We start from the raw sequence: 24,558 nt of genomic DNA on the forward strand, positions 1-24,558 counted from the left end.
TCTTAAGCAACATGCGGCTGGATCTCATGACCTAAGCCACAATCAAGAGCCAGACACCTAACCGACTGAGCCACCCACGTGCCCCCAGAAGGATCTTTTTAAATATTACTCTGCTGCTCACAGTCCTTCGATGCCTCCCCATTGGCCTTCGGTAAAGTTGAAGCTCCTTTCTCAGGAAACTCACAGCCCTTCAAACCGTCACTTGCAGGCTGAGCTCTTCACGGGAAGCAGCCTGCTCCCATGGGCAGCCATGCCAGGTTTCTCGTAGCTCCCTGCCATACCATACTGTTTCCCATGCCTGGCCTCTGCCTGTGCTGGAAGTTCCCTCTGCCTAAAATGCCTTCCCTTCAGGTTTCTCACTTTGCCTGGTTCTGGAGGCATACCCTTTACGAAGCCTTCTTGGACCCTCAAGAACCCTGTCCTTTGGGTTTCTATGCCCCCTGGACTTCCCTGGCTGTCTCCAGTTGAACAGTTTCTGGAGGGCAGGGTCCAGATCCTATTTATCTCCGTATTCCCGAAGCTCTGTCACACGCACTCAGTAGGAGCTCAGTGTTCAGAGAACTGAGTCTGCTGGGGCTCCTTCTACCTGAGGGGATGACAGAGTTGGACTGTTGATAAGAGATGTGCTGGGCTAAAGAAACCAAAGGGCAGCTGGGGTCAGAACACCGCCCAGGGCTGCTGGGCATCACGGCAGAGTGGCTGATGCCTCTCTGAGCCCTTCTTCCCCTCACCCCACTCCAGGCTTCCTGGACGACTGGTCCAGTCCCAGAGATCTGAGTCTCCCACAGCCAGCACCAAGACAGGTCAAGTAAATGATATCGGGAGGGTGGGGAGGAGGCAGTGATACTGACCTCAGGGCCCCATGCTTCCTTTTGTCCTTCCAGGCGGGGCGTCTTTCCACAAAGAAGTAGGCCTCTCTTCTGTCCCCCTGAAGGCTGTTTTCAAAATCACACCCTATGCAGACAGTTTTATTTACAAGGAAATCTTGGCAGGATCTTGACTTGTTAGTAGAGTAGGGATGGGGGAGGGTGGTGAGAAACAAAAATAGTTGAAATGATCACACTTTCTGAAACCGAGATGAAAATTGGTGTCTGTAGCAAACTCACCTAATTAGAACGGAGTTAATTTCCTCCTCTGTGTTTAAGGGGAATAGTCATTGTCGGGTGAGATGGTCACAGGTTGGATTCTGGGGCCGGGGTTGTGTGTCTGCTTTATGATGATGAGACATTAATTGCCAACTTTCACTGTTGGAAAAGTCTCCCTTTCTTTCTTTCTTTCTTTTTTTTTTTTATAAGGATTTTATTTATTTATTTGACAGAGAGAGACACAGTGAGAGAGGGAACACAAGCAGGGGGAGTGGGAGAGGGAGAAGCAGACTCCCCGCGGAGCAGGGAGCCCGATGTGAGGCTCTATCCCAGGACCCCGGGATCATGACCTGAGCCGAAGGCAGACGCTTAACTGACTGAGCCACCCAGGCACCCTAAGAGTCTCCCTTTCTGACAGGGAGAGAGAGAGGAGCAAAGACCAGTGAGTGGGTGGGTGTTGGGTGGTGGGAGGAGGACTAGAAGGGTACTGACTGGCCAGGACTGAGTCCCTGGGCCTCTTGGGAGAGGTAGCATTTGTCCCAGCCGACCACTGGACCAGTTGGCAGGCAGAGCCTCTGCTTCTGGGAGACAATCTCCTGGGAGGGCTTTCCCGCAGGGAAACAACACCCATTTTTTATAAGATCCCCTCTTCCTCTGGTCTAACTTAAGTACTACTTGCTTTAGTTTCTTTACCTCCCTTCTCCCAGTTGGGGCACCTCTCTGGTCTTGCCTCTGTCAACCTGGTCAGATGAAGCCAGGGCACGGTCACATAGCTCTTTTGTGGGGTGGGAGGACAAGATTTAGGATTTGGGGTCCCGACCGTCCCTATCTGACTTCTCCCATCCCTGAATTACTGGGCGTATCTGGACCTCCCAGAATCTGAGACCCAAGGGAAGGGAAGAGAGATAGAAGGGTGTTCAGGATCCTGTCCTCCCAGCATCCCGCCCCCAATTCACTCCCAGTTAACCCCGACGTTGCCAACTTAGGGAAAGCCTCGCCCCTGCCTCCTTCACGCATCGGCAGCCTCCAAGTGAACGTTAACCCGGTGGGTCTCGGGGAGTGGGCACTGCACCCCTCCCCCCCCCGGCCCCGAGACCAACCCGGGCCCGGCGTGGAGGCTGGCGGTAACGGGGCCAGGGACAGTGCAGCGCTCCCCTCCGCAGCCCGCCCCCCGCCCCGGGCGGTGCAGCCCCTTCCCCGCCGACCCCGCCGCAGCTCTGCGCCCTCCCCTCCCGAGGCCGCGCGGCTCTGACCGATTTGCCTCTGGTGGTGGCGCCCGGGGGCGGGGGACGGCGGTCCCCGGGAGCAGCCCCGCCCCCGCCCGCGCACCGCCCCCGAGGAGTCCGCGGGGAGGAGGAGACTCCGGCGCAGAGCGGGGGCCGCGGGAAGCGGGAGGGGAGCGCGGGGAGCCGCGGGGGCCGGGGCCGGCCCAAGGGCGCCCTCGCCTCGGAGCCGAGCGTGGAGGCCGGGGCGCAGGCGGAGGCCGGCGGGGCGGCGAGCGCAGAGAAGTTTGGCGGCGAGGGGCCGGGCGTCCCGGGGCGGCTGGGCGGCGAGGCGGCGGCGGCGCGGGGGCCGGGGCCATGGGGGCGGGCGCGGGCGGCGGGGCTGGCGCGGAGGCGGCGCGGCGCGCACAGAGCCCCCGGAGCTGCGCGGCCGGCGCGGCGCAAAGTTAGCCCGGCGCCCCGGGACGAGCCCCGCAGCCGCCCGCCGGCCCTGGACCCCGCGTCGGCATGGGCGAGCACCCCAGCCCGGGCCCCGCAGTGGCCGCCTGCGCCGAGGCGGAGCGCATCGAGGAGCTGGAACCCGAGGCCGAGGAGCGGCCGCCGGCGGCGCCGGAAGACGTGAGTGCCCCCTCCCCCGCCCGGGCAAACTTTCTGGGGGGCACTAAGGGGGAGCTGCCCCCGTCTCGCCCCCGCGGGGCAACTTCGAGGTTTCAAGGTGACGCGGGAGCGCCCCGGATTGGCCGGGTCCCCGCGGGCGGGAGGGGGCGGAGGGACCGGTCTCCCCCAAACGCGCGCGCGCCACCCCCCGCTCGGGCTCCGCGGCTTCCATGCGGGACGCAGCCCCGCCGCTGCGCTGGGGACTGGTCGGCCGCGGGAGCCCCCTCCCCGCGGCTGGTGCAGTGGCCGGGACACGGCGTTTTCCCGCAGAGGCGGCCGCGTCACAGCCGTGACTACCCCTCCCCTCCCGCTCGCGACCTGCGGGCTCTCTGAGCCCGGGGAAGGAGCGGGCGCCGCAGAGTCCCCGGAACCCGGCCGCGCCGACCGCTCTGGCGACCCCCTTCTTCGCTTCCGGATTAGCTCCCTCCCGGCACCTGCCCTGTCGCCACACTGATTGAAATTCAAGCCGGCCCGGGTCCCTGAACCCGGCCGGAGGAGGGAGAGGCGGAGTGCTGGGAGCAGTGTCGCTTCCAGAAGAGAGCCCAGGAGTCCCAGACCGAGTCGATGCCAGCGACGGTCCCCCGGGCGAGGATGGGGAGGGGCTGCCCCAGAGGGCTTCCCTGCCATCTGCTGCTGGAGTCTCCTTCCCTCTGGTCTGGGGAGCCATCGGCGGAGCGGGCACTGGGGAGTCCTGGGAACTGGGATTTCTTAAGCTACTCCCTCCTGAGGTTAACCTGCATATAGAGGTGAAAAACTGGAGAGACATTCTGCCCTGCCCTAGCCCTCTCTCAGGGTAGGGAAATGGAGAAGCCAGGACCCCTAACCTACCGGGGAATGTGCCCCAGGAGAGCTTAACCTCTTCCCTCCCCTTTGGCTCCCTTGGTTAAACCTCTCACCTGCTTCTGGCTCCCAAGCCCTGTACTCACCAGGCTCATGTACTCAGCACTTAGATTCAGCCTTGGAGAGACTGTTTAGATTTCAGTGCATTCCGGAGACCCCTCCTCCCAAACTGCAGCAACGGTTAGTGTTTATTCAGGGCTGAGTTTTCCTGAGTAGGGGGGGTTCTCTGACCCCCAGCAGGTGGAGACTGTTGCAGCAGGGTGGGTTCCCAGGTGTGGGAGTAGACATGGACATGAGCCTTAGGCAGAAGTTATTAGAGGCCCTTGGATAGAGTTGGATGCCTTTATTTAGTAATTGCTGAGAATCACCCTTGCTCAGCGTATCCCTCCTCCCGCCGGACTCCAAGAGAGGGACAACCCCCCCTCCCCCAACCTGAGTTCCCTGTCTTTGCTTAGTGCAGACTCATTTGGGGAGCTCCCCCCAGGTTTCCCCTGGTGTCTTGTGGCGGGTTCCTGAGTCTGGGCAGCAGCTGGGAAGCTATGTCAGAAATATCAGGGGCTAGAGAGTCCTTGGTGATAAGTGTGTGTTTCTTTCTCTCTCTTCTCTTCCTCCTCTTCTGCATGGCCTCCCTCTCTACCAGCACTGGAAAGTCCTGTTTGATCAGGTATGTGAGCGGTTAAATGACCCCACTTCCTTCCAGCCCTCCCCACAATCAGTCTCCCTGCTTGCGTGGGCTTCCCAAGCTCTGCACTCCTGAGACGGTGCGGTGTGGTGGGGGCGTGGCTTAGTGCATCTCGGAGACTGATCGACAGTGCTCTCCACTGCTCTCCAGGTTTCAGGAGTAGGCGGTGGGCTCGCCTGAGAGATCCTTCGCTCCCTCCTCTTCCCAACTCTGCCTTCTAAATACCATGTAGAAATTGCACAATAGGTATCAAAAGCCTGGGACATTCCCTATATGCGGGGATGGGGGGGGGGTGATTGCAGTCGGGACTGAGGAGGTGGGGGAAGGGCTTAGATTAATATACCCTCTCCTTTTTTACCTCCACCTTCAAAGATCCATGGCCACCACTGAAGTCAACTCTCTGCTGTCCTTGGAGAGTGACTCACAGTATGGGCTCTTTTGAAAGCTGACTCTAACTTTGCGGCAGGGATGAGAGTTATGGGAAATAGTATGTGATTGTTTGCAACTCCTAGCGTCTAGATGTGGGGAATGGAGTTGGGAATGCCAACTTTGGAATCTCTTGATGGACATTTGACCTTCAGCAAGGAAACAGTTTCTTGGTTGCTTAGTACCGGTGTTGAGAGCTTTTGTGTATTTCCCTCTCTGTCTCCATTCCCGGATGCAGAGGAGAGGAGGCAAGGGATGTTCCAGCGCAGGGGGACTAGTGAGCGCTCTGGTCCTGCAGTAGGCATGATTGTGCCATGAAGTTTGCACAACTTTAAGAGCCCAGTCTGGTTGGGCCAGAGGGAACCTGTTGGGTTGGATGAGGAGATGAAGCTGACAAAGTAGCTTGGACCAGACCTTATCCTGTTGTAGGCAGGGAAAGCCTTTGAAAGTTTTTTCAGCAGGGATCCAAGCAATGCTTTGGAAAGGTCCTGTGTGCTAGTGGGGAGGAGGTAAGGTGGATGGCAGGCATGAGAGAAAGTAGGCAGGGACCTGCTGCAGTGAATGAACATGGAGGATGGCAAGAACGGAAAGGAAGAGGGACGTGGCAATGGGGGAATTGGAAGATGTCACTGGACCCGCGTAGATGAGCGAAATGCATAGATAACTTTGGGATTCTGAACCTGGAAGGAAAAAGGGGAAGTCGGGGTGAGGGGGTGGGGTGTTGGCAAAAATGACAGCTTTGGTGACAGACCAGATCAATGCGAAGAACCCACCAAATGCAGGTGCCCGAGTGGGACCGAGACCCGGAATTACAGCTGTAAAGTCGTGCTGGCAGGGGTTGGGGGGTGCTTGCGGGCACCCCCCACATTAGAATGAGGCCTGGCTGTGGTTTGGGGAGCATCCGCTGGCTCCCGGCTCCCGTCCCAGCGGGGTGGCGCATCTCTCCCTCTGCTCCCACTCGCCACCCACTCTCCCTCCAGTTCCTGGGAGCACAGCGGCCGCCCTGAGGCAGGAGGGGCCTCCTGCTGCCACCGACACCACGACCAGCAAGCTGTCAGCCCTTCACACCTCCTGCCAGATTTAGAATCAGAACCTAGAACAAAGTGTATCATTCTTTCTCCCTCTGTGTCTGTCTTCCTCATTTGATTAATTTTCTGTGTATGTTTACATTTTAAAAGGAACTATTTGGGTGAATGGAGGAAAACAGTAGGAAGAATTTGGAGCAGAGAGAGGAGAGCAGAGAGAATGTATAGCAACTAATACTCGAGGGTGGTCTGTGAAATCCATTTTCTCCCACCGGAGGGAGGTCCCTCGTGTCACAGGGAGCATCCCCCTGCTTCTGGGAAGGCCCACCCGGAAACAATGCTAGACAGACAAAATTAATTATAGGAAAGAAACTCCCAAAATACTCCGGGCAAACCATTGTTTTCTCACAGTAAGTTCTGCCTTATGCCTATTCCCCGTCCATCACGTGGTGTTAGAAGCCCATTTCTGGGGGCACCTGGGGTGGGGGGCGCAGTCGGTTAAGCATCTGACTCTTGGTTTTGGCTGAGGTCATGATCTTGGGGTCATGGGATCGAGCCCCACGTCTGGCTCTGCTCAGTGAGGAGTCTGCTTGTCCCTCTCCCTCTAAAATAATAAATCTTTTTTTTTTTTTAAGAATTTATTTGTCAGAGAGAGAGAGAGAGAGCTTGCACAAGCAGGGGGAGTGGCAGGCAGAGAGAGAAGCAGGCTTCCCGCTGAGCAAGGAACCCGATGCGGGGCTCGATCCCAGGACCCTGGGATCATGACCCCAGCCAAAGGCAGCCACTTAACTGACTGAGCCACCTAGGTCCCCCTAAAATAATAAATCTATAAAAAAAAAAGAAGCCCATTTCTGTTACCTTCCTTCCTGTGGGTGATTTGTGTTTAAGGAGAGCTGCTCCTGAGCAGGACTTGACCTCTGGCAGAGATCCAGTCCCTCTGTGTTCCTTGCCCCTACTTCGTGAAGCTGCCCCTGGACCATTCCCCAGTGGCGCTAACTGGAGAATACCTATGAAGCTTCACAAAGGGGTGTGCAGCTTCAGGATGTGAGGTTATTCAGAATTTGGAAGGGTTTTCCCCTTTGCCTTTCCTGTGGGCCTGCTTAACGGTAGGACTTGAGGATTGTGGACCTTGGTGCACTTAGGAAAGAGCATTTCACTGGAGGTTGAGGCAGCCCCACCCCCAACCACCTTATCCAGAAATGGACAGCCCTGACCAAACTGTGGTCAGTGGGGGGTTCATGACACCTGTCAGAGTCTCTGCAAGCTGATGTGTTCACCTTCCAGAGGTTGATGGGATGAGAAGCTGGCCAAAGTTGGTCCTCCTTTCCTTTCTTGGTCAAGGGAACACCAGTGATCACCCAGTTTCGAACTGGGACCTGCTGGGACTTCTCCCCCTGGTTTTAGGGATATTTGGCATTGCACCAGTTCCCTCTGTGCTGTCTGGTTCTTTAGCACATGGAGTAGCTTTGACCCAGCATGAAGCTAATTAAACCCCAAGAACTAGAAGCCACGACCTTGGCCTGTTGGTCCTGTGTGGTCACCCCTCAAATAATTGGTCAGGATGCCTTTTGTGGGAGTTGGAAGTGAAGAAAACAGATGACCCCAGTCCCTTGGAGTCTCCCCTCCCCCATATTCTGGGAATTTGGCTGGCTTGCTCAAGCAGGAGAGTAGCATGCCAGCCCTCCTTACCCCACCCCTGACTTCTTCCCCGTGGGTCCTGGAAGTTATAGTAGGTGGGAAACCAGGAGGTCATCACTTCAACCCCTAGACGGTCCATCATATGTTTTGTTTCTTATTTCCACTTCTGTTTGAGGGAATTATCTTTTCATGTGCCTGGGACCTAAACGGTTTTCCTAAATATTAGATTTTTTTAAAATTTTTTTTATTTTATGTTAATCCCCATACATTACATCATTAGTTTTAGATATAGTGTTCCATGATTCACTGTGCGTAACACCCAGTGCTCCATGCAGAACGTGCCCTCCTCAATACCCATCACCAGGCTAACCCATCCTCCCACCCCCCTCCCCTCTAGAACCCTCAGTTTGTTTTTCAGAGTCCATCGTCTCTCATGGTTCGTCTACCCCTCCGATTTCCCCCCTTCATTCTTCCCCTCCTGCTACATTCTTCTTCTTTTTTTTTTCTTTCTTAACATATATTGCATTATTTGTTTCAGAGGTACAGATCTGAGATTCAACAGTCTTGCACAGTTCACAGCGCTTACCAGAGCACATACCCTCCCCAGTGTCCATCACCCAGTCACCCCATCCCTCCCACCCCACCCCCCACTCCAGCAACCCTCAGTTTGTTTCCTGAGATTAAGAATTCCTCATATCAGTGAGGTCATATGATACATGTCTTTCTCTGTTTGACTTATTTCGCTCAGCATAATACCCTCCAGTTCCATCCACGTCGTTGCAAATGGCAAGATCTCATTCCTTTTGATGGCTGCATAATATTGGCTGCATAATATTCCATTGTATATATATACCACATCTTCTTTATCCATTCATCTGTTGATGGACATCTTGGCTCTTTCCACAGTTTGGCTACTAAATATTAGATTTTAAAGTTACCTAGATACGAATCTGTTGTCATAGTGTAGTATTGTGCAAAATGTCTTATTTTTCTGTAGTTGAATCTGTTGAGATTTTCCATCATGATTCCTTCTGTTGCTTTAGACCTGAGACAGTCTTCATCCCTCTTCATTTTTTTTAAAGTTTATTTATTAAGCAATTTCTACACCCCACATGGGGCTCAAACTCACAACCCTGAGACCAAGAGTCGCATGCTCTTCCAACTGAACCTGCCAAGCACCCCAGTCTTCATCCCTCTTTAGATCTTATAAATATGCATTTCTATTTCCTACTACAGTTTCTGTGACTAATGAAATCATCCAGCCCTTTACTCCATCCAGACCTTGTTTCTATCCAGTTATGCCAGCACTTATTAAGAAACACTTCCTTTATTTTTTTTTTTTTAAGATTTTATTTATTTGAGAGGGAGAGAAAGTGCATGAGCACAAGCAGGGGGGAAGGGCAGAGGGGCAGGGAGAGGGAGAAGCAGACTCCCCGCTGAGCAGGGAGCCCGATGCGGGGCTCGATCCCAGGACCCTGAGATCATGACCTGAGCTGAAGGCAGACGCTTAACTGACTGAGCCACCCAGGCGCCCCAAGGAACACTTCCTTTAATGTGTTTAGAAAATTTTATCACTTGGTAAATTTTTATATGTGTGGGGCCAGTTTATTCTTTGTCTCATCTATCGTGCTGATGTTTGTAATTTTGCGCAGGTAATGTGCCCTTCAGTTCTTGCTTTATGTTGTTCCATAGGCTCCTCTTTTTCAGGTTATGTTTCGGCAGTCTCAGGCCCTTCCCGAACTCTAGGGAGGTGCCGTCAGGGATCCAAGGTCAAAGAGTGGGTCCATGGCAGATACTGGACCCGAATGCACTTAACCCCTAAAGGGCTTCCAGGGTGGGAAAGTCATTTCCAGGTTCACCCTTAAAATACCTTCAAGATCTACCTTCAATATATGCAAAATGTTTAATGAGCAAAAGTGTTTGGAGCAGAGTTCTGTTGAGTCAACAAAGCACAGTTGCTTTTGAGCTCAGATGAGTGAGAAGGAAAAGGAAGGATTGGAAGTAATTTGGGTTTTTTTCCCCCCTTCCACTGGGAGCATGCATTTCTCAGGACCCCATAAGAGCCCCAGCTTTGCTAATCTCCCAGAAGGAGAGCAGACAAGTTGTGGCTGTCCCACCACTGAAATTATAAACGTGCTACAACCAGCACGCAGAGCAACTGAGACGACCTGCTGGGTGCAAGAGCCTGGATTTGGAGTCAGATGGACCTGGCTTCAAGCCTTATGCCTTTGTCACTGGGGCCAAGTGGCATTAGCTCTCTGAGCCTCGATTTCCTCATTTGTAAAACAAGGACAGTGATCTTGAACTCCAGGAACAATAGTAGGAATTAGATGGAAGTGGAGACTCTTTACAATGTCTGATATCCAGTGGACATTCAACAGCTGTCTCTTAACTGGGAATCAGAATTTGCTGGAAGATGCACGGGGCTGCTTCTGAGATCCAGGCCCCCCCGCCCAGGGAAGGCAGCGGCCTCTCTAAACCAGCTCCTGCCCAATCCAGGCTCCTGGAAAGAGAGCCACTTCTGAGCCTGGAGGATTTTCCTGCTGGCTTTCCCTAAGTGTCTCCCCTGCTCGGCCCCCTTCTCTCCAGCCTGGGGTCTTCCCTTGGCCTGACCCTGAAGTCATCCTCATTTGCAGTTCTCCCGCAAGCTGCCTTAAGTTCTGGGAGCTGAAAAGAGGTTCATATGGGGCCACCGAATGGATTAGCAAGGGGCCACAGCGAAAACACCTGCCCCGGAGGCAGGGCATTGATGGCGGCCCCCTGGAACACACGATTAGCCGGCAGAAAGAGGTTCCCAGAGAAGGACAAAGCCACGAGTTTGCTCAGGCTCTGCACCTCCAACCCCTTATCAGGTGGCCTCCAGGGCGCTTGAGGCTGTGGACGTGCCTCCACCAGCACAAAGCGAGCTTTCCTATCCTGCTCCTGCCCCAGTGACCTTGGCAGCCATGCTGAATTAACCCTTTTATCCCTGACCTCTCACAGAACTACATTTGGTGGCAGTTGAGCGGTGGGGCCCAGGGACCTGAGACTGCATGCTGCCTGCCCACATAATGGGCACACATGCGTTCAAGCAGACGACACGTCAGACTGCAGCCCCGAGTGTGTCGTCGTGGGTCCAAGCATCTCCTCCCCACGCAGGCCCTGACTGGGTGGGGCTGCCTTGTTCACGCCGGCCCCTCCGGGGCTGCTCCCACCTCAAGGACCATAGGTCAGAAGGCTGGTGGAAGCACCTTGTCCGATCTGCTCCTTTTGCCAGGGCGGAAGCAGAGCTCAGCGCCCTCTGAGACCGCTTGGTGCAGTCGTGTCAGAGCTGGGACTCGAGCCCCTTTGTGCTCCCCTCTGACCTGTGTTCCCAGGCGTCCATTTTCTTACTTGGCGTCCTGAGTGACTAGGGCAGCGGTGAGGACAGGTGTGTATCTGGCTCAGGTCCCAGTCTGCTCCCAGCTGTGGGGCAGTGGGCAGGCCAGGGGACCTCTCCAAGCCTCCGTTGTCTCACCTGGGAGCTGCCTAGAACACTTCCCTTCCCTCAGGGTTGGCGTGCGGCCCGGGACGTGGCATGCGGGTAGCACTTGCCACAGCACCAAGTGAGCGCCTGATAAACATGGCCGTCATGTCCTGTCCCTGGAACTTAGGGAAATGGATGCTGTTCTCAGAAGAACCTCTGACACGTAATAGTTCTAGGTGGCGAATCTTAGTGTCCAGATCCCCAGTCTGGGGTTCTTCTGCCCTATCGAGCTGGCTTCTTCCACATGTGTCCTGAACTTTCTGCAGGGAAAGGAGGGAAGCTTTGGGACAAAGGCTGCCTGGGATGGGGGTGGCGCCCAAGTGTCCCCTCTGCTCACTGGCTGCATGCCTGCACGGCTGAGGGTGAAGGGTCCGGCCATCAGGCGACCAGAGCCCGGAGCCAGCCTCCTCTGCCTGGTGTCCCATTGGGCAGTTCCTGGTGGCCTCCCGTGAGAATAGGGCACTCTTCTGTGTTACGGAAATGAGTCCATGTGTATCTTGAGTTGTGAACAACTAGGGGTAGCCACCACCTCTGTCCCGCCAGCTTTTCTGAAGCAAGTTACAGGTTGGAGTCGGGAAATATTTCTTTGAGGGAGCAACTATTGAATGCCTACTGCATGCACATAGGTCCTCATCTCATTTTGATCTTTCAACAGCCCTGTGAGGTGAGTGGTGCTATCCCCTCTTTACAGAGGAGGACACTGAGGCCCAAAAGGGAAGGGCTTGCCCAGAGACCCAAAGCAAATAAGGGTCCTCTGCAGAAGGGGCTGTATGTCTTTGTCCACATGGCTTCAGGTGGCTTTTGAAACAGGGTGGAGGGCCCCCAGGAGGTGAAAGTGTTTGGTGACCGTTTATCCTACCTGCCCGGCTCCCACTCCCCTCCTCCCTGGATCTCTCAGCCCTCTCATTTCTGGGGAACAAGGGACCCTTCGGTGGCTTCCAGGAGAAGCAGCGGGAGGAAATGGGTTTAGGCTGAAAGGAGGGATGGGGCAGGTGTCAGCCCCCTGCCCCCTGGTTGCACCCAATCCCACCCCTCCCTGCCAGTGGCTGCCCCCCTGGGCCTGGATGCCTGCCTTCGTGGCTATGACTCAGCTTTGGTCCCCAGGCGGCTGTGATGGTTGTGCCTAGATGAGTCAGCCCGGGCAGTGTGTCTGCTCCTGGGGACCCAAGGGACCTGCCTCTGAGTCACAGCCCCCAGCTGCCCTCTCAGAGTCTTCAAGGCCTTCTTTGGGGGGCTCTGAGAAAAGGAGAAGCAAGGTCTTCCAAGAGGCTGTGAGGCTGGAAAGAGACAAAGCCTGGAGGAAGGAGCCGGCCCCCACCCCTCATTGCCCTCCTAACCCCAGCTTCCTATATGGGGGTGGGTAGTCTGGGAGTTCTTCCCCTCCAGCCCAGGTGTTGAGAGAGTTGGGTGGTTTCTGGAAACATGCCCATTATCCAGCAACTCAGCCTGGATTCAGGCCAGGATGCCCGCTTCTCTGCTGAGGGAAGGGCGTTCTAGCTCCCTAACCAGGCTGCCAACCTCAGAGCCGGGTTCAGCTGTTTGACTTATGGGGAGCAAGGATGCTCAGGAGCCCGTCTTGGGGCTTAAGGGAGAAACCTCCTGAGAGGGACGAGCTGCCTCCCCCCAGACCCCTTCCATGGCAGCTGAAAGAACAGAAATAATACAGCTGGGAATCCTAGAATCACAGAAGCTTCTCCAGCTGTCAGAGGCCTTGGCCTGGCCAAATCCCAGGGGAGCACAAGGGTCCCTCGTGCCTCCATGTGGGGAGACCCAAGGACAGGAGGGTCAGAACCTGGTTTTCAGGAACTGGTCTCTCTTCTGCCCAGGGAGGCTTGAGGTTTGAAAATCCACTCCAGCCCCAGTTTGAGCAAGCCAGATGGTGCCCTGCTCCACTCACTGGGAGGGCCTCTGGGCAAACTGTTCATCTCTGTGAACCTCAGTTTCCATATCTGTTAAACAGGACTAATCACACTCACTCTAGGGTTGGTGTGAGAATAAAAGTAATAAGATATTTGTGAAAAATCAGTATTTCAGAATCAGGGGACTGGCGTGAGGTGGTTTTCTCTATGGGGAGAATTAGCATCCTCATTTGCGAGGAAGGAGAACTGGAAGAGAAAGCTGCTATTCCCATAACCTCACCTCCTGACCTCAGCAGCTGCAGGCCTGGACCTAATTTATGGGGCAGTAAATATCCATAATGGGCCAGAGTTCCCTGGTGGGCTCTGGCTGTTGGGTGGGGACAGCTCTGCTGAGCCCTAAGCCCCTGGGTAGCCTCGTTAATTCATCTCTGTTCAGAAGCCGGGTAATGATGCAAGGACCCAGCAGATGAGGCTTGCTAACCGTCCCCAAAGTGGAGAGGGGCAACTGCCTGTGCTTTGCCCCGCCCCCTGCATGCATGCCATGTGGTCACTTCCCCGGGCTCCTTCTGTCTTGGAGGACAGAGAGAGGACACTGGGGCCAGGGATGGGAGCCTTCCTTAGATCCCAGGTCCCGACCTTCTGGACTGGAGAGGTCTCCACCAGGATGGCACTCCACGTGCTTCCTTCGGGGTCCTTGAAGGTACTCACACCCTTCACTGAGATCCTGGGCCTCTCTACATCCAGGAGAGGGAGAGGGTCAGCCTGGGACAGGAAGGGAGTTCGAGTGTTGGGAACAGGGATCAGACGTGCAATTGTCTTGGAAATGCAGTTTGTCCAATTCACACATACGTAATAGATATAAAATAAGTGTGTTCCTTTCTTCTTTTTCTTATGCTTCACTGCTGCTGGGTAAACTCTGAAGCTTGGCCTGGCTCCCTGGCTGGCGGCAGGAGGGGGCGGGCTGGGGAACATGGCGCCGCTGTCCTGGGTGCTGAGCAGGCAGATCCCGGCTCCCGCAGGGCTGTTCTCTGTGAGCTCAGCCCAGCCTTTCCCTTAGGCCAGTCCCTGATTCTTCAGCCTCTCCGGGGCAGCATCCCCCTCACCCCTTGGGCTGCGGCCTGGGCCCGGCAGATTTCTAACTGTGGCAGGCCTCCAGACAAAGTGTCGATGGACTTGAGGGCCTTTGCCACTCAGGAAATGAAGATGAAAGGCTGGTTTGGAACCATGGGCAGAGGGGCCGGGTTCCACAAAAGGAAGAAATGACTCTATGGACTCATGCATTTTTCCCAAAGAGTGTTCTATGGCATGTTGCTGTGGAAAGTATGATGCCCAAAGGTCCAATAAGTTTGGAAAATACTGGGCTGAACAAAATCAGACACGTCTCTTCACTGTGAGAACTTGCAGAGCCCTTAGTATGGTTTTATGCATCAGGCCCTTCCAGAAGGGTTTCCCAAACTTATGGGACCTTGGAAACCTTATGTGTGTTTTACACATGGGGAAACTCTGAGCCAGGGGCCGTATTTCATACACAAGACAGGACAAAGAAAGACGAGGAAGGGCAAGACTGGGGCAGGTTCCCATGGAGGGACCCAGAACCTTTCCCATCTTGACCACTAACTCGAGCTGTAATCTTGGGCTAGTTTCTTTTGCTCTCTGCACCTGTTGCCCTGTCCAGAAAATGAGGTGCGATGCCTGGCACATGGCCGATCCTTGGTAAATATTTGTGACATGAACAAAGGACTGGATTGGACTGGGGTCTTTCAAACCGTTTTTAGCCACATGGTCCTTATGATAGGAGGGGGCAGGCCGCAGGCCCCTCTGCCTGGATGTGAACCCATCTGCACCGACTGCTGGCTGTTCCAACGTGGCCAACTCAGCTTTCCGGGCCTTGTTTCCCCCCCTGCAAAATGGAGCTCATAATGGCATCTACCTCAGAGTTTTGTTGTGAGGGTTAAATGGGGGACCACCTAATTTATCATCCAACTCGGGACCATTTTTGAGGGGGAAAGGGGTGCTGGTAATAATCATGCTCAGACAGTAGGTCTCCGGCAAACTAGGACATGGGGTGAGCTGAGGTTTCAGTCAGGTAATACCTGAGACCTAGAAGCCATTCTGCATATATGTAGCTTCTATCATGTTGTTCAACTGAGTACTATGCAGAAAGCCAGTACATGAAACAACTCCAGAATGGGGTCTGCTCAGCGACCCCCTCCCACCCTCTCGGGGTGTCAGAGCCCCTAAAACTCTGCAGAGCAGTTTGAGAACCATAGAGATTCCTGTCAGCTCTCCTGGACCATGAATTCCGATTCCCTGGCCTGCTGCCCCTCTTGCCACGGACACCGGATCCCTCTGACAGCACACCCCCGATGCGAGTTGCCTCATCCTGATCCCAAATGTCCCATCAGCCCTTTGACCAAGGAGAGAAGATTGGCTGCCCCCATGGGCTGTATAGGTTGTGGATTTCTTTTTAAAAAGTATTTTATTTATTGGGGCACCTGGGTGGCTTAGTCATTAAGCATCTGCCTTCGGCTCAGGTCATGATCCCGGGGTCCTGGGATCGAGCCCCGCGTCGGGTTCCCTGCTCGGCGGGGAGCCTGCTTCTCCCTCTCCCACTCCCCCTGCTTGTGTTCCCTCTCTCTCAAATAAATAAATAAAATATATATTTTTAAAGATTTTATTTATTTATTTGACAGAGAGAGAGACAGTGAGAGAGGAAACACAAGCAGGGGGAGTGGGGGGGAGAAGCAGGCTTCCCGCGGAGCAGGGAGCCCGATGCGGGGCTGGATCCCAGGATCCTGGGACCATGACCCGAGCAAAGGCAGACGCTTAACCAACTGAGCCACCCAGGGGCCCCTTGGTTGTGGATTTCTTTCCCCAACCCCCATTTGCATATGGTGTGCTTGTGTGTGCAGGGATGGGGATGGACACCCTTACATCACCCTGAGAAGGGACAGTTCCTACCATATGATTGGAAGAGAAACCGAGGCAGCGTGGTTAAGCAGCTGGGAGCAGGGTCCCTTCTGAAACCCTCCCACTGCTCCTTGCCCCAGAGAAGGGAAGCAGCCCTAGGTGGCAGCAGTCCGAATGTGGCGGCTTCTTGCCCCAGTCTAGATCACGAGTGCACCAGGAAGGGGTCCAGGCCGGGAGATGCGGTCCGGGACAGGGCGTTTGTGGGGCCCCAGGCTGGGGAAAACTGGCGACCTGGAGGATTAAGGGGCCAGAGGGCTGGATGGTGCTGGGATTAAACGTCCCTTGAGAGCCTCTGGCAGCTCTTTTCATGGCGGAGGCAGGTGGGCGGGAGCCGAGGGAGGGTCAGCCCTCACTCTGCGTCTTCTCCTCCCCCTGAGGCCAGCATCCTCCGCTCAGGCTGAATGTGGGCTTGGCCTGCCCCCTCCCTCCACAGTGCTGGGCCCTAGTCAGGAGGCAGCTGCGAGGATGCTCCTGACTCCTGGCTCCCCGCTGGGCCCCTGCCTGTGGCCCTTTCACAGCCCACTGTCCCCAACTCCCCCCCCCCCACACACACACACCCCAGCCCTCGTCAGGCTGCCTGGAACCCGCCCAGACCTCATCCCAAGAGCGACCCACTGCTAAAACTGGATGAATCCAGGGCTTGGGGGGAGCTTTGGGGCCTTCAGCACATTATTAATGAGGAAAATTGCATTTGTAGGGTTTCTTTTCCCAAAAGCTCCAAACCACGGATCTTATCCCCTATACCTGGCCTCGAAGGAGTCCCAAAGGCAGGAAGTGTGCCCAAAGGGCCAGCCAAGCCCCTGTTACAGGGTTGCTCCCTGCTTTGCTTTGAATGAGGCAAGAAGAGCCGGACACTGAGTCTCCGCCCTGGCCCTGCTGCCCTGCATTTGCTCTAACCCGCTGCAACCTGAGGGGACGCGAGGCACGCTTGATAGATGAGGCAATTATGGCTTGAGATATTTACTCTGAATTATACAAACTCGTTAGTGGCTGAAACAAGAATGGGATTTTGCCTTGCTCCGTGCAGCCTCCTTTTGAAGCTCTCAGTTTTCTTCTGGGGCAAGGGACCTACCTCTGTCCACCTTCTGCTCGCGTCCTCTCTCTCTGATTCTTTCTCCCTTTGTCTCCCTCTGCTCCCCCCCACCCCACCCCGCCGTGCCCCATGCCCACAGTCTGCCTCTGGTCCGGCCCTCATCCTCCCAGGTGGTGGGGGTCCCGGGGGGGTGTAGAAGGCGTCCTGTGTGGAGCCAGCCCCTTCCCTGCCTCTCCCTCCCCGCTAGGCACCCTCCGTCATCCCTGAGGCCTCATTATTAGGGTAGCGATGACCCCCATTGTCTGGCTTGTCTGGCCCTGGCACGAAAGGTAGAGTTTTGGCAGCGAAGGGAGACTTGGCCTGTTCCCAGCTCATTCTCCATAGTCTGGAGCCTGTAATGTGCTGGGGGCAGCACTGGCAGGGGAGTGGGGGGCTCCTGGAGCCACAGGGCAGCCCCTGTCACTAGGACAACAGCAGGGAGCCCTGGAGGGGGGGAGGGAGAGCTGGGGAGCAGGTGGTTCTTTGTCTGGAGCTAGAACAAGGGGAGAGGGGCCCTTGCCTGATCCCAGTCCCCCACCCCACTGCCCTCCCAAGCCTCTGAGGCAGCCCCTGGGAGGGGATTGGTGTCCCTGCTCTTGAATGAGAGGCCACTGGTCTTCCTCCCCCAGACCCGGTCAGAAGAGACTCCGTGCTGCGGGTATATCACTGCCCCCCTGCAGTGCTCATAGGGGATGGGTGGCATTGGGGGGAAAGTGGATTTCCCCGGGACTCGGGGCTGCTTCTCCATCTCCACCCCTCACCCCCACCCTCAGCCCACCCAGCACAAGGGGCCATGTGAGGCCAGGCCGGTGAGTCAGGGGGCCTGTGTCAGCCTGTGGGGATGCAAGGGGGGGGGGTCCCAGGTACCAGGAGACCCTCACTGGCTGTCATTGCCACTTTCCCATCCAGGCCTCACTTTCCTATCTAAGCATCGGGGGGTCAGAACTGTGGCCGTGTGCGGCTCTTTCCCGCTTTCAAAATCTGTGTAGGGTGGGCCCATGAGCCCCCCTCCTCTCCCTCCCCTCGCCTCCTTGATCCTTCACTTTTGCTTCAGAGCCCCAGAGCAGCCCCTGGAGGCTGAAGGTCAGTGGCCACCAGTGCTAAGCCGCCGGGGTGCAGCATGCTGTTTGCCAGGCATGTCCCCTACCTCTCAGTGCTCCTTTCCCTGTGCCTCGATTTCCTCATCTGTAATATGGGCTAGTTAAATAGGACCTGCTTCTGGAAGTTGTTGTCGGGGGTCAGAGAAATTACAGACATAAAGGGCTTAGAAAAGTGTTTGGCCCCATGAAAACAGCAGATTTTTATTCTTAAAGATCTTTACGGTGCAGGGAGTCACTGTGTTTCCTGAAATACTCAGTGGTGTGAACCAAATGGGTGTCATCCCTGGAACCTGGTATTTGGAATGGAGGGTGGGGACACATGCCGATTTTTAAACAAGCCTCTTTAGGGATGTCGTCCCTCGTTGAGTTCTGGGAAGAATTTAAATAGCCCAAGACTTGTGACTCTTGGCTATTTCTTTTGGGTTGTCTTAGAGGTACTGCACACCGAATCAGCCTTCCTAAAATAGTCTCCATTGACCTTCTCTAGAAAAGGGGGGAAACGTGGGCTTGGTCATCTGGGCTCCCCTATCCTGCACACAAGGACATCCACAGTGTGTTTGCCTTTTGAAATCTCAGCCGCCCCCTACAACGTCTGGAGGCACAGCAACATTGTGTGGGGAGGCTCTTGGTGGACAGGACAGCTGCCGACATCGGCGAGAGACGGTTCTCGTCATTCTCTAGCAGGGCGTGTGCTGGGGGGGCTCTGTGAGGAAGAAGGGCCTGCAGAAGAGGCACGGAAAGGCTGGGGACTTTTCTGGGAGAGATGAATGAGATCCTTTTCTACCTGAACCGATGATACTTTCCCTGGAAGATTAGTACCCTTCTGTTCATCCAACACCCACTATGTATCTGCCCAGGAAATGTTTACAAGTGCCAGTCATGCCAGGCTCCTGCTAAATCCTGGGGTACCCCTGTGCCACCAGCCCAGTGGGGAGGCCCAGGTAGGAGATGAGGGGGCCGGGCAGGCTGGTGGCCAGAGGTCTGTCTGATGTGCGGGGGAGGGGGGTCCAGCCCGAGCAGCCTGTGTCCCGGGGAGTCCTGAGACTGCACAGAGTTGCTGGGCGGGGTAAGTCGGAGTCTCCCTGGGAGACGAGGGGGCAAGGGGCCCCCAGGCTGAGGGACGCAGGTGTGCAAAGCTGCACAGTATCTCTGAGGAGCCCCACCCAGGCCCGTGTGCATGGCTGTGGGTGTATGTGAGTGTGGGTGTGAGAGGCGCCGGCAGCCAGGTGCGGCCGGATTTGCAAGGCTGGGCCCCTGCTCCCTGCGGCCCCGGGGCCTCAGCATCCCCCACTGGAGTCCCTCTGGCCCGAGTCTCAGAAGTTCCTCATCTTCCTCCCCTCGTTGCCTTTTCCTTCCTGCTCTTCCTCTTGTCCAGGGTTAGGATTAGGGGTGGACAGGAGGGAGCTTAACCTCTCTGAGCCTCAGTTTCCCTATCCACGCACAAGTTGGTTGGATTGGGCGATCTCAAAGGGCTCCAGGGCCTTCTAGGTCTTTAAGTGGTTGTCCATGCCCTATTTGGATGTCTCCCATGGGGGCCTTGGACACATCCCAGACGAGTCCTGGGCCTCTTGGTAGAGGGCCTGGGGACAGGAGCCGGTGAGTGGTGATGGAGATGGGTACCTGCAGGGCCCCACTGACCCCCCTGCTGTCTGTGCTTCCCCCTCAGTTCGACCCTGGGAACACGGGCTACATCAGCACAGGCAGGTTCCGGAGCCTCCTGGAGAGCCACGGCTCCAAGCTGGACCCGCACAAAAGGGAGGTGCTCCTGGCTCTCGCCGACAGCCATGCAGACGGGCAGATCTGCTACCAGGATTTTGTCAACCTGGTGAGCACTCTGGGGCCCTGACCGCTGGGAGGGGTCTGTTCGGGGGTTATGGCTAAGAAGTCCTCTTTATGCGATTAAAGGGATCGGTTGGCTTGCAGCGTTGAAGGAGTCCAGGCCTCAGAAGGACCCGGTTTCTCTTTGTCTTTTGGTTCTGCCTCTGTAGTGTCAGCACATACCCAAAGAAGCCCCTGGCAGGTCCACACTCACCCATGTGACAGCAAAGTGGCTGCAGCTTTTCCAGCCCTTACACCCTCAGGCCTCACCATGCTGGGCAAGAGAGGGTCTCCTCTGTGGTAGTTCCCACACAAAGCTTGGGATTTCCTCTCTCCCCTTGGCCTAGATTGGGTCAGTGGGATGTGTTGATTGACTCAAACCCACCCCATGGAGCTGGGGGTGGGGCCAGTTCCACTGAGAGGGAGGCTGGGAGGAGGAGGTGGGAAGGAGGGGAGCTGGGGAGTGGATGTTGGGAGCACTGGGCACATGGGTGAAGGCCAGAGCTCCTCAGATCTGCTGGCTGATGTCCTGGTTTGTTGGAGCGGCTGAAGACAGTAGGCCTGTGAACCAGGGTTTTGGAACAGGGACTTCCTCCTCACTGGGGGCTACTGCTGTGCTGTTATGGGGGCCACTGTGGCGAGATGGGAGTGGGGTTCAGCAGGAAGCATCCCACCATGGATGGCTGGGACATGAGTAGAAGCTGGATGAACTAGCAAGATGAATACAAGGCCAGAAGTTTCCTCTCGGTTTCCCTGTTGGTGAAGTGGAGATAGTCACCCCTTTTCTTGTCACCCATGGAGGGATAAAAGTGAAATGACTTGCATGAGGTTCCCCAGGCTCCTAGAATTCAAAGGCACCGGTGATGGGGGGGCCCAGGTGCCAAGTGCCAAGTGAGCTCTCTGATCTGGGTGTCCAGGCTTTGGAAATGTTCTCATTGCCTCTTGATGGAAGCCTTCCTTTGCCCAGAGACTAGCATGATTGCAGGGAACAGCTGTAGCGCTTTTAGGGGTAAAGAAATCTGTTTGGAGTGGACCCAGAAAGCAGACCTCCTAGAGGGTGGGGGACAGAGCTGAGCTAAATGGGGGAGTGGGGACAGTCAGGATTCATGGGAGGAGGGGCAATGGAGGTGAGCCTGTAACTTGGAGCCCAGCAGTGCCACCAAAGACCAGGCCACGGGTTTGAGCCTGCATCGGCTCTTCACAGCCCAGCATGCTTGCTACATGCCCTGCTCAGGCTCAGGGCAGAGTGAGGGCTTTGCTGGGCCAGTGGGATGCTTCTGTCCAGCTGCGGGTCTGTGGGGTCTCCCGTGTGAACTCCAGCAGTAGATGGCTTGTTCCTGTTGGGATGTCTGGATTCATGTTCTAAGCTGGAGCAGCCAGCCAGAGCCTGGATTCTTGTGAGTGGGGCTGCCCTGGAGACCAGGACTAAGGAGGGGCTCTCCGGGAGGGAAGCTCTCAGGAAGGCAGAGTGCCCAGGGGCTGGAGTCAGGCAGACCTGGGTCCTGCTTCTGCCTCTGCCTCTGCCTTTCACAGAGAAAGATCTCCTGAGCCTGGGTTTTCTCATTTGTTGTTGTTGTTTTTTTAAAGATTTTATTTATTTATTTGACAGAGAGAGACACAGCGAGAGAGGGAACACAAAGCAGGGGGAGTGGGAGAGGGAGAAGCAGGCTTCCCACTGAGCAGGGAGCCTGATGCGGGGCTCGATCCCAGGACCCTGGGATCATGACCTGAGCCGAAGGCAGACGCTTAATGACTGAGCCACCCAAGTGTCCCTGGGTTTTCTCATTTTTTTTTTTTTAAAGTTTTTTATTTATTTGACAGAGAGAGACACAGAGATAGAGGGAACACAAGCAGGGGGAGTAGGAGAGGGAGAAGCAGGCTTCCCACTGAGCAGGGAGCCTGATGCAGGGCTTGATCCCAGGATCCTGAGATCATGACCTGAGCCGAAGGCAGACGCTTAACGACTGAGCCACCCAGGCGCCCCTGGGTTTTCTCATTTGTAAAATGAAGCCAAAGGATACCCTCTTCGGGGTTGTCGCAAGGATTAAATAAGATGGAGTATTTGAAAGATTTTGTCATCTCTAATGTTCTTCCCCCAGGTAAACTCCCCTGCATCCTTTGTGAGCCCTTTCCCAACCCATCCCGGGCCGAATGAGCCACCCTTATCCAGAGCCCCCACAATGCATTGCCCAGGCCTCTCTTAGAGCACAGACCACATTGTATTACAGCTGGGTGGCCAGGGTCGTCATGTACAGGCATGCAGCTTGTGCACTGTGCAAGGGTGCCTGTCAGTAGGATGAATGGGGACTGAAATCTGGCGTGGGCTTTGTTCACCAAGGCCTAGAATGGGTGCATCCACCTGCAAGAAAAGACTCCCTTATCTAGTGGCACAAGAGTACCCTACAGGCTGGCATGGGCTTTGGAGTCAGATGTATCTGGATTTGAATCCTGACTCTTTGGGTCCCTTTTTTTTTTTTTTTAAATTAAAGATCTTATTTATTCATTCGAGACACAGAGATACAGAGAAAGAGAGAGGACAAGCAGGGGTAGAGGCAGAGAGAGAGGGAGAAGCAGCCTCCCCTCTGAGCCAGGAGCTGGACGTGGGGCTCGATCCCAGGACCCTGGGATCATGACCTGAGCCGAAGGCAGACGCTCCACCAACTGAGCCACCCAGGCGCCCCTCTTTGGGTCCTTGAGAAAATTACTCACCTTCTCCAAGCTTTAGTCCCCATCTTTATTTTTTATTTATTTGTTTTTAAAAGTTTATTTATTTACTTAAGTAATCTGTATGCCCAATATGGGGCTCGAACTCACGACCCCAAGATCAAGAGTCGCGTGCTCTACCAACTGAGCCGGCCAGGCGCCCCTAGTCCCCATCTTTATAATGTGAGGATAGTGCTGTGCACCCAATAACTAGCATTCGCCTCTCCTTGTAAACCCCATGAGGCCTGAGACCCGGCTCGGTTCTAGGCACACCAGGGTGCAGGCGAATGGTGTGGGTGCACATTGCTTCCCCTGTCCTCGTGGCAAGCCCACCCCCGGCGTCAGTCTTCAGGGTGTGGCCAGGGTGTGTTGTGAGTATGCTGTGCATATTCGGGGACTGGGAGAGAGGATGGTAAGAGTGGCCGCAAAAGACTTTGACAGGGGCGGGGTGCCTGGGTGGCTCAGTCGTTAAGCATCTGCTTTCGGCTCAGGTCATGATCCCAGGGTCCTGGGATCGAGCCCCGCATCGGGCTCCCCGCTCCGCGGGAAGCCTGCTTCTCCCTCTCCCACTCCCCCTGCTTGTGTTCCCTCTCTCGCTGTCTCTCTCTGTCAAATAAATAGAATCTTTAAAAAAAAAAAAATAAGACTTTGACAGGGGCACCTGGGCAGCTCAGTCAGTTAAGTGTTTGACTCTTGATTTCAGCTCGGGCCATGATCTCAGGGTTGTGAGATCGAGCCTCATGTCGGACTCTGCTCTAAGCGCGGAACCTGCTTAGGATTCTCTCTCTCTCTCTCTCCCTTTGTCCCTCCTGCCTGTGTGCTCTCTTTCTCTAAAAATAAATTTTAAAAAATAGTTTGTAAAAAAGAAAAAAGATAACAGTTTGATAACATGATCCTTTCTTTTTTTTTTAAATTTTTTTTATTGTTATGTTAATCCATGATCCTTTCTTGAGCTTGCAGTGAATGAACATGGAGCCCCAAGCTCTGCCCACGTTTCCAGAACTCCTCCTGTGCCACCAAGAACCAGATCCAAGCTTTGTAGGCATGGAGAGGATGAGAATAGGGATCAATGGAAGGGGTTCATCTGGGAAGGCCTACTGGAGGGGGTGAGCGTTAAGCCAGATTTTGAAGGCAAAAGACCATAGAACCCAGGAACAGAGAAGGGGGACTGCAGACAAAGGCTCATTCTACCTGGCCTGCTCTGAACTCAGGTCCTCTCCTGTTACTCCCTCCTGACACGGCTTCAAACCCCTGTGCCTTGGCCTAGTTCACCTGGCCAGCCCTGTCTGGACTTCTGCCTAGGTTTAGCCAAATGTCCCCTGCTAAGGCCACAGTCCCAGGAATATGTGGATAGTCCCCGCCTCAGCTCCCCAGGCAGCCCTGTGGGCTCTGGGGTTGGGAGAGCTCTATCTCCTCATAAGAAGGGTCTAGAGTGTGGTCGTGGAGGGCAGGTGGGAGGCGACAGAGGTCCCAGGAGGCTGGAAGTTAGCAGGACTGGCCACCTGGTTTCTAGGAATCAGGCTGACCAGAGCGTGGCAGCCAGGACTGCAGTGAGGATTCATCATGGCAACATTAGGCTGCCGAGGGTAGGACCAGTCCACAGACAAGGCTTGAGAACCAGTTCCTGGGCTCACCAGGCATTGCAGTTCCCTTAAAGGCCCTCAGGAGTGATGGCCTCCCACAAGCACAGTTTTGGGTTCTAGTCCTAGAGACCTCTCTACAAACTCGCCCATCTAACCAAGGTCTGCCCACCTCTTCCCAAGCGAGGATGTCTCAGGACACGAACTCCTCATCATCCTTCAGTTCTCACTCATGATTCTTTCTTGAGCTTGCAGTGAGTGAACATGGAGCCCTAAGCTCTGCCCACATTTCCAGAACTCCTCCTGAGCCACCAAGAACCAGATCCAAGGGGCGCCTGAGTGGCTCAGCCGTTAAGCGTCTGCCTTTGGCTCAGG

The 24,558-nt window shown here is 55.3% G+C and overlaps 1 protein-coding gene across 3 annotated transcripts in view; it reads left to right on the top strand.

The window, feature by feature from the left end:
* Window positions 1–2,762: 2,762 nt before the first annotated feature.
* The window catches only part of RHBDL3 (rhomboid like 3), a 50,797-nt gene continuing 29,001 nt past the window's right edge, over window positions 2,763–24,558 (top strand). The window contains exons 1-3 of one of the 3 annotated variants that reach the window (XM_036116930.2): window positions 2,764–2,926; window positions 4,446–4,469; window positions 19,749–19,907. In XM_036116930.2, the coding sequence (XP_035972823.1) occupies window positions 2,816–2,926; window positions 4,446–4,469; window positions 19,749–19,907 (294 nt within the window). In that variant the 5' untranslated portion in view covers window positions 2,764–2,815. Of the gene's footprint in view, window positions 2,927–3,247; window positions 3,986–4,445; window positions 4,470–19,748; window positions 19,908–24,558 lie in introns of those variants that run through there. The other 2 variants (XM_078063448.1, XM_036116931.2) reach the window with 2 other exon arrangements.

The sequence above is a fragment of the Halichoerus grypus genome, chromosome 2 (assembly GCF_964656455.1).
Source record: "Halichoerus grypus chromosome 2, mHalGry1.hap1.1, whole genome shotgun sequence".
Lineage (NCBI taxonomy): Eukaryota > Metazoa > Chordata > Mammalia > Carnivora > Phocidae > Halichoerus > Halichoerus grypus.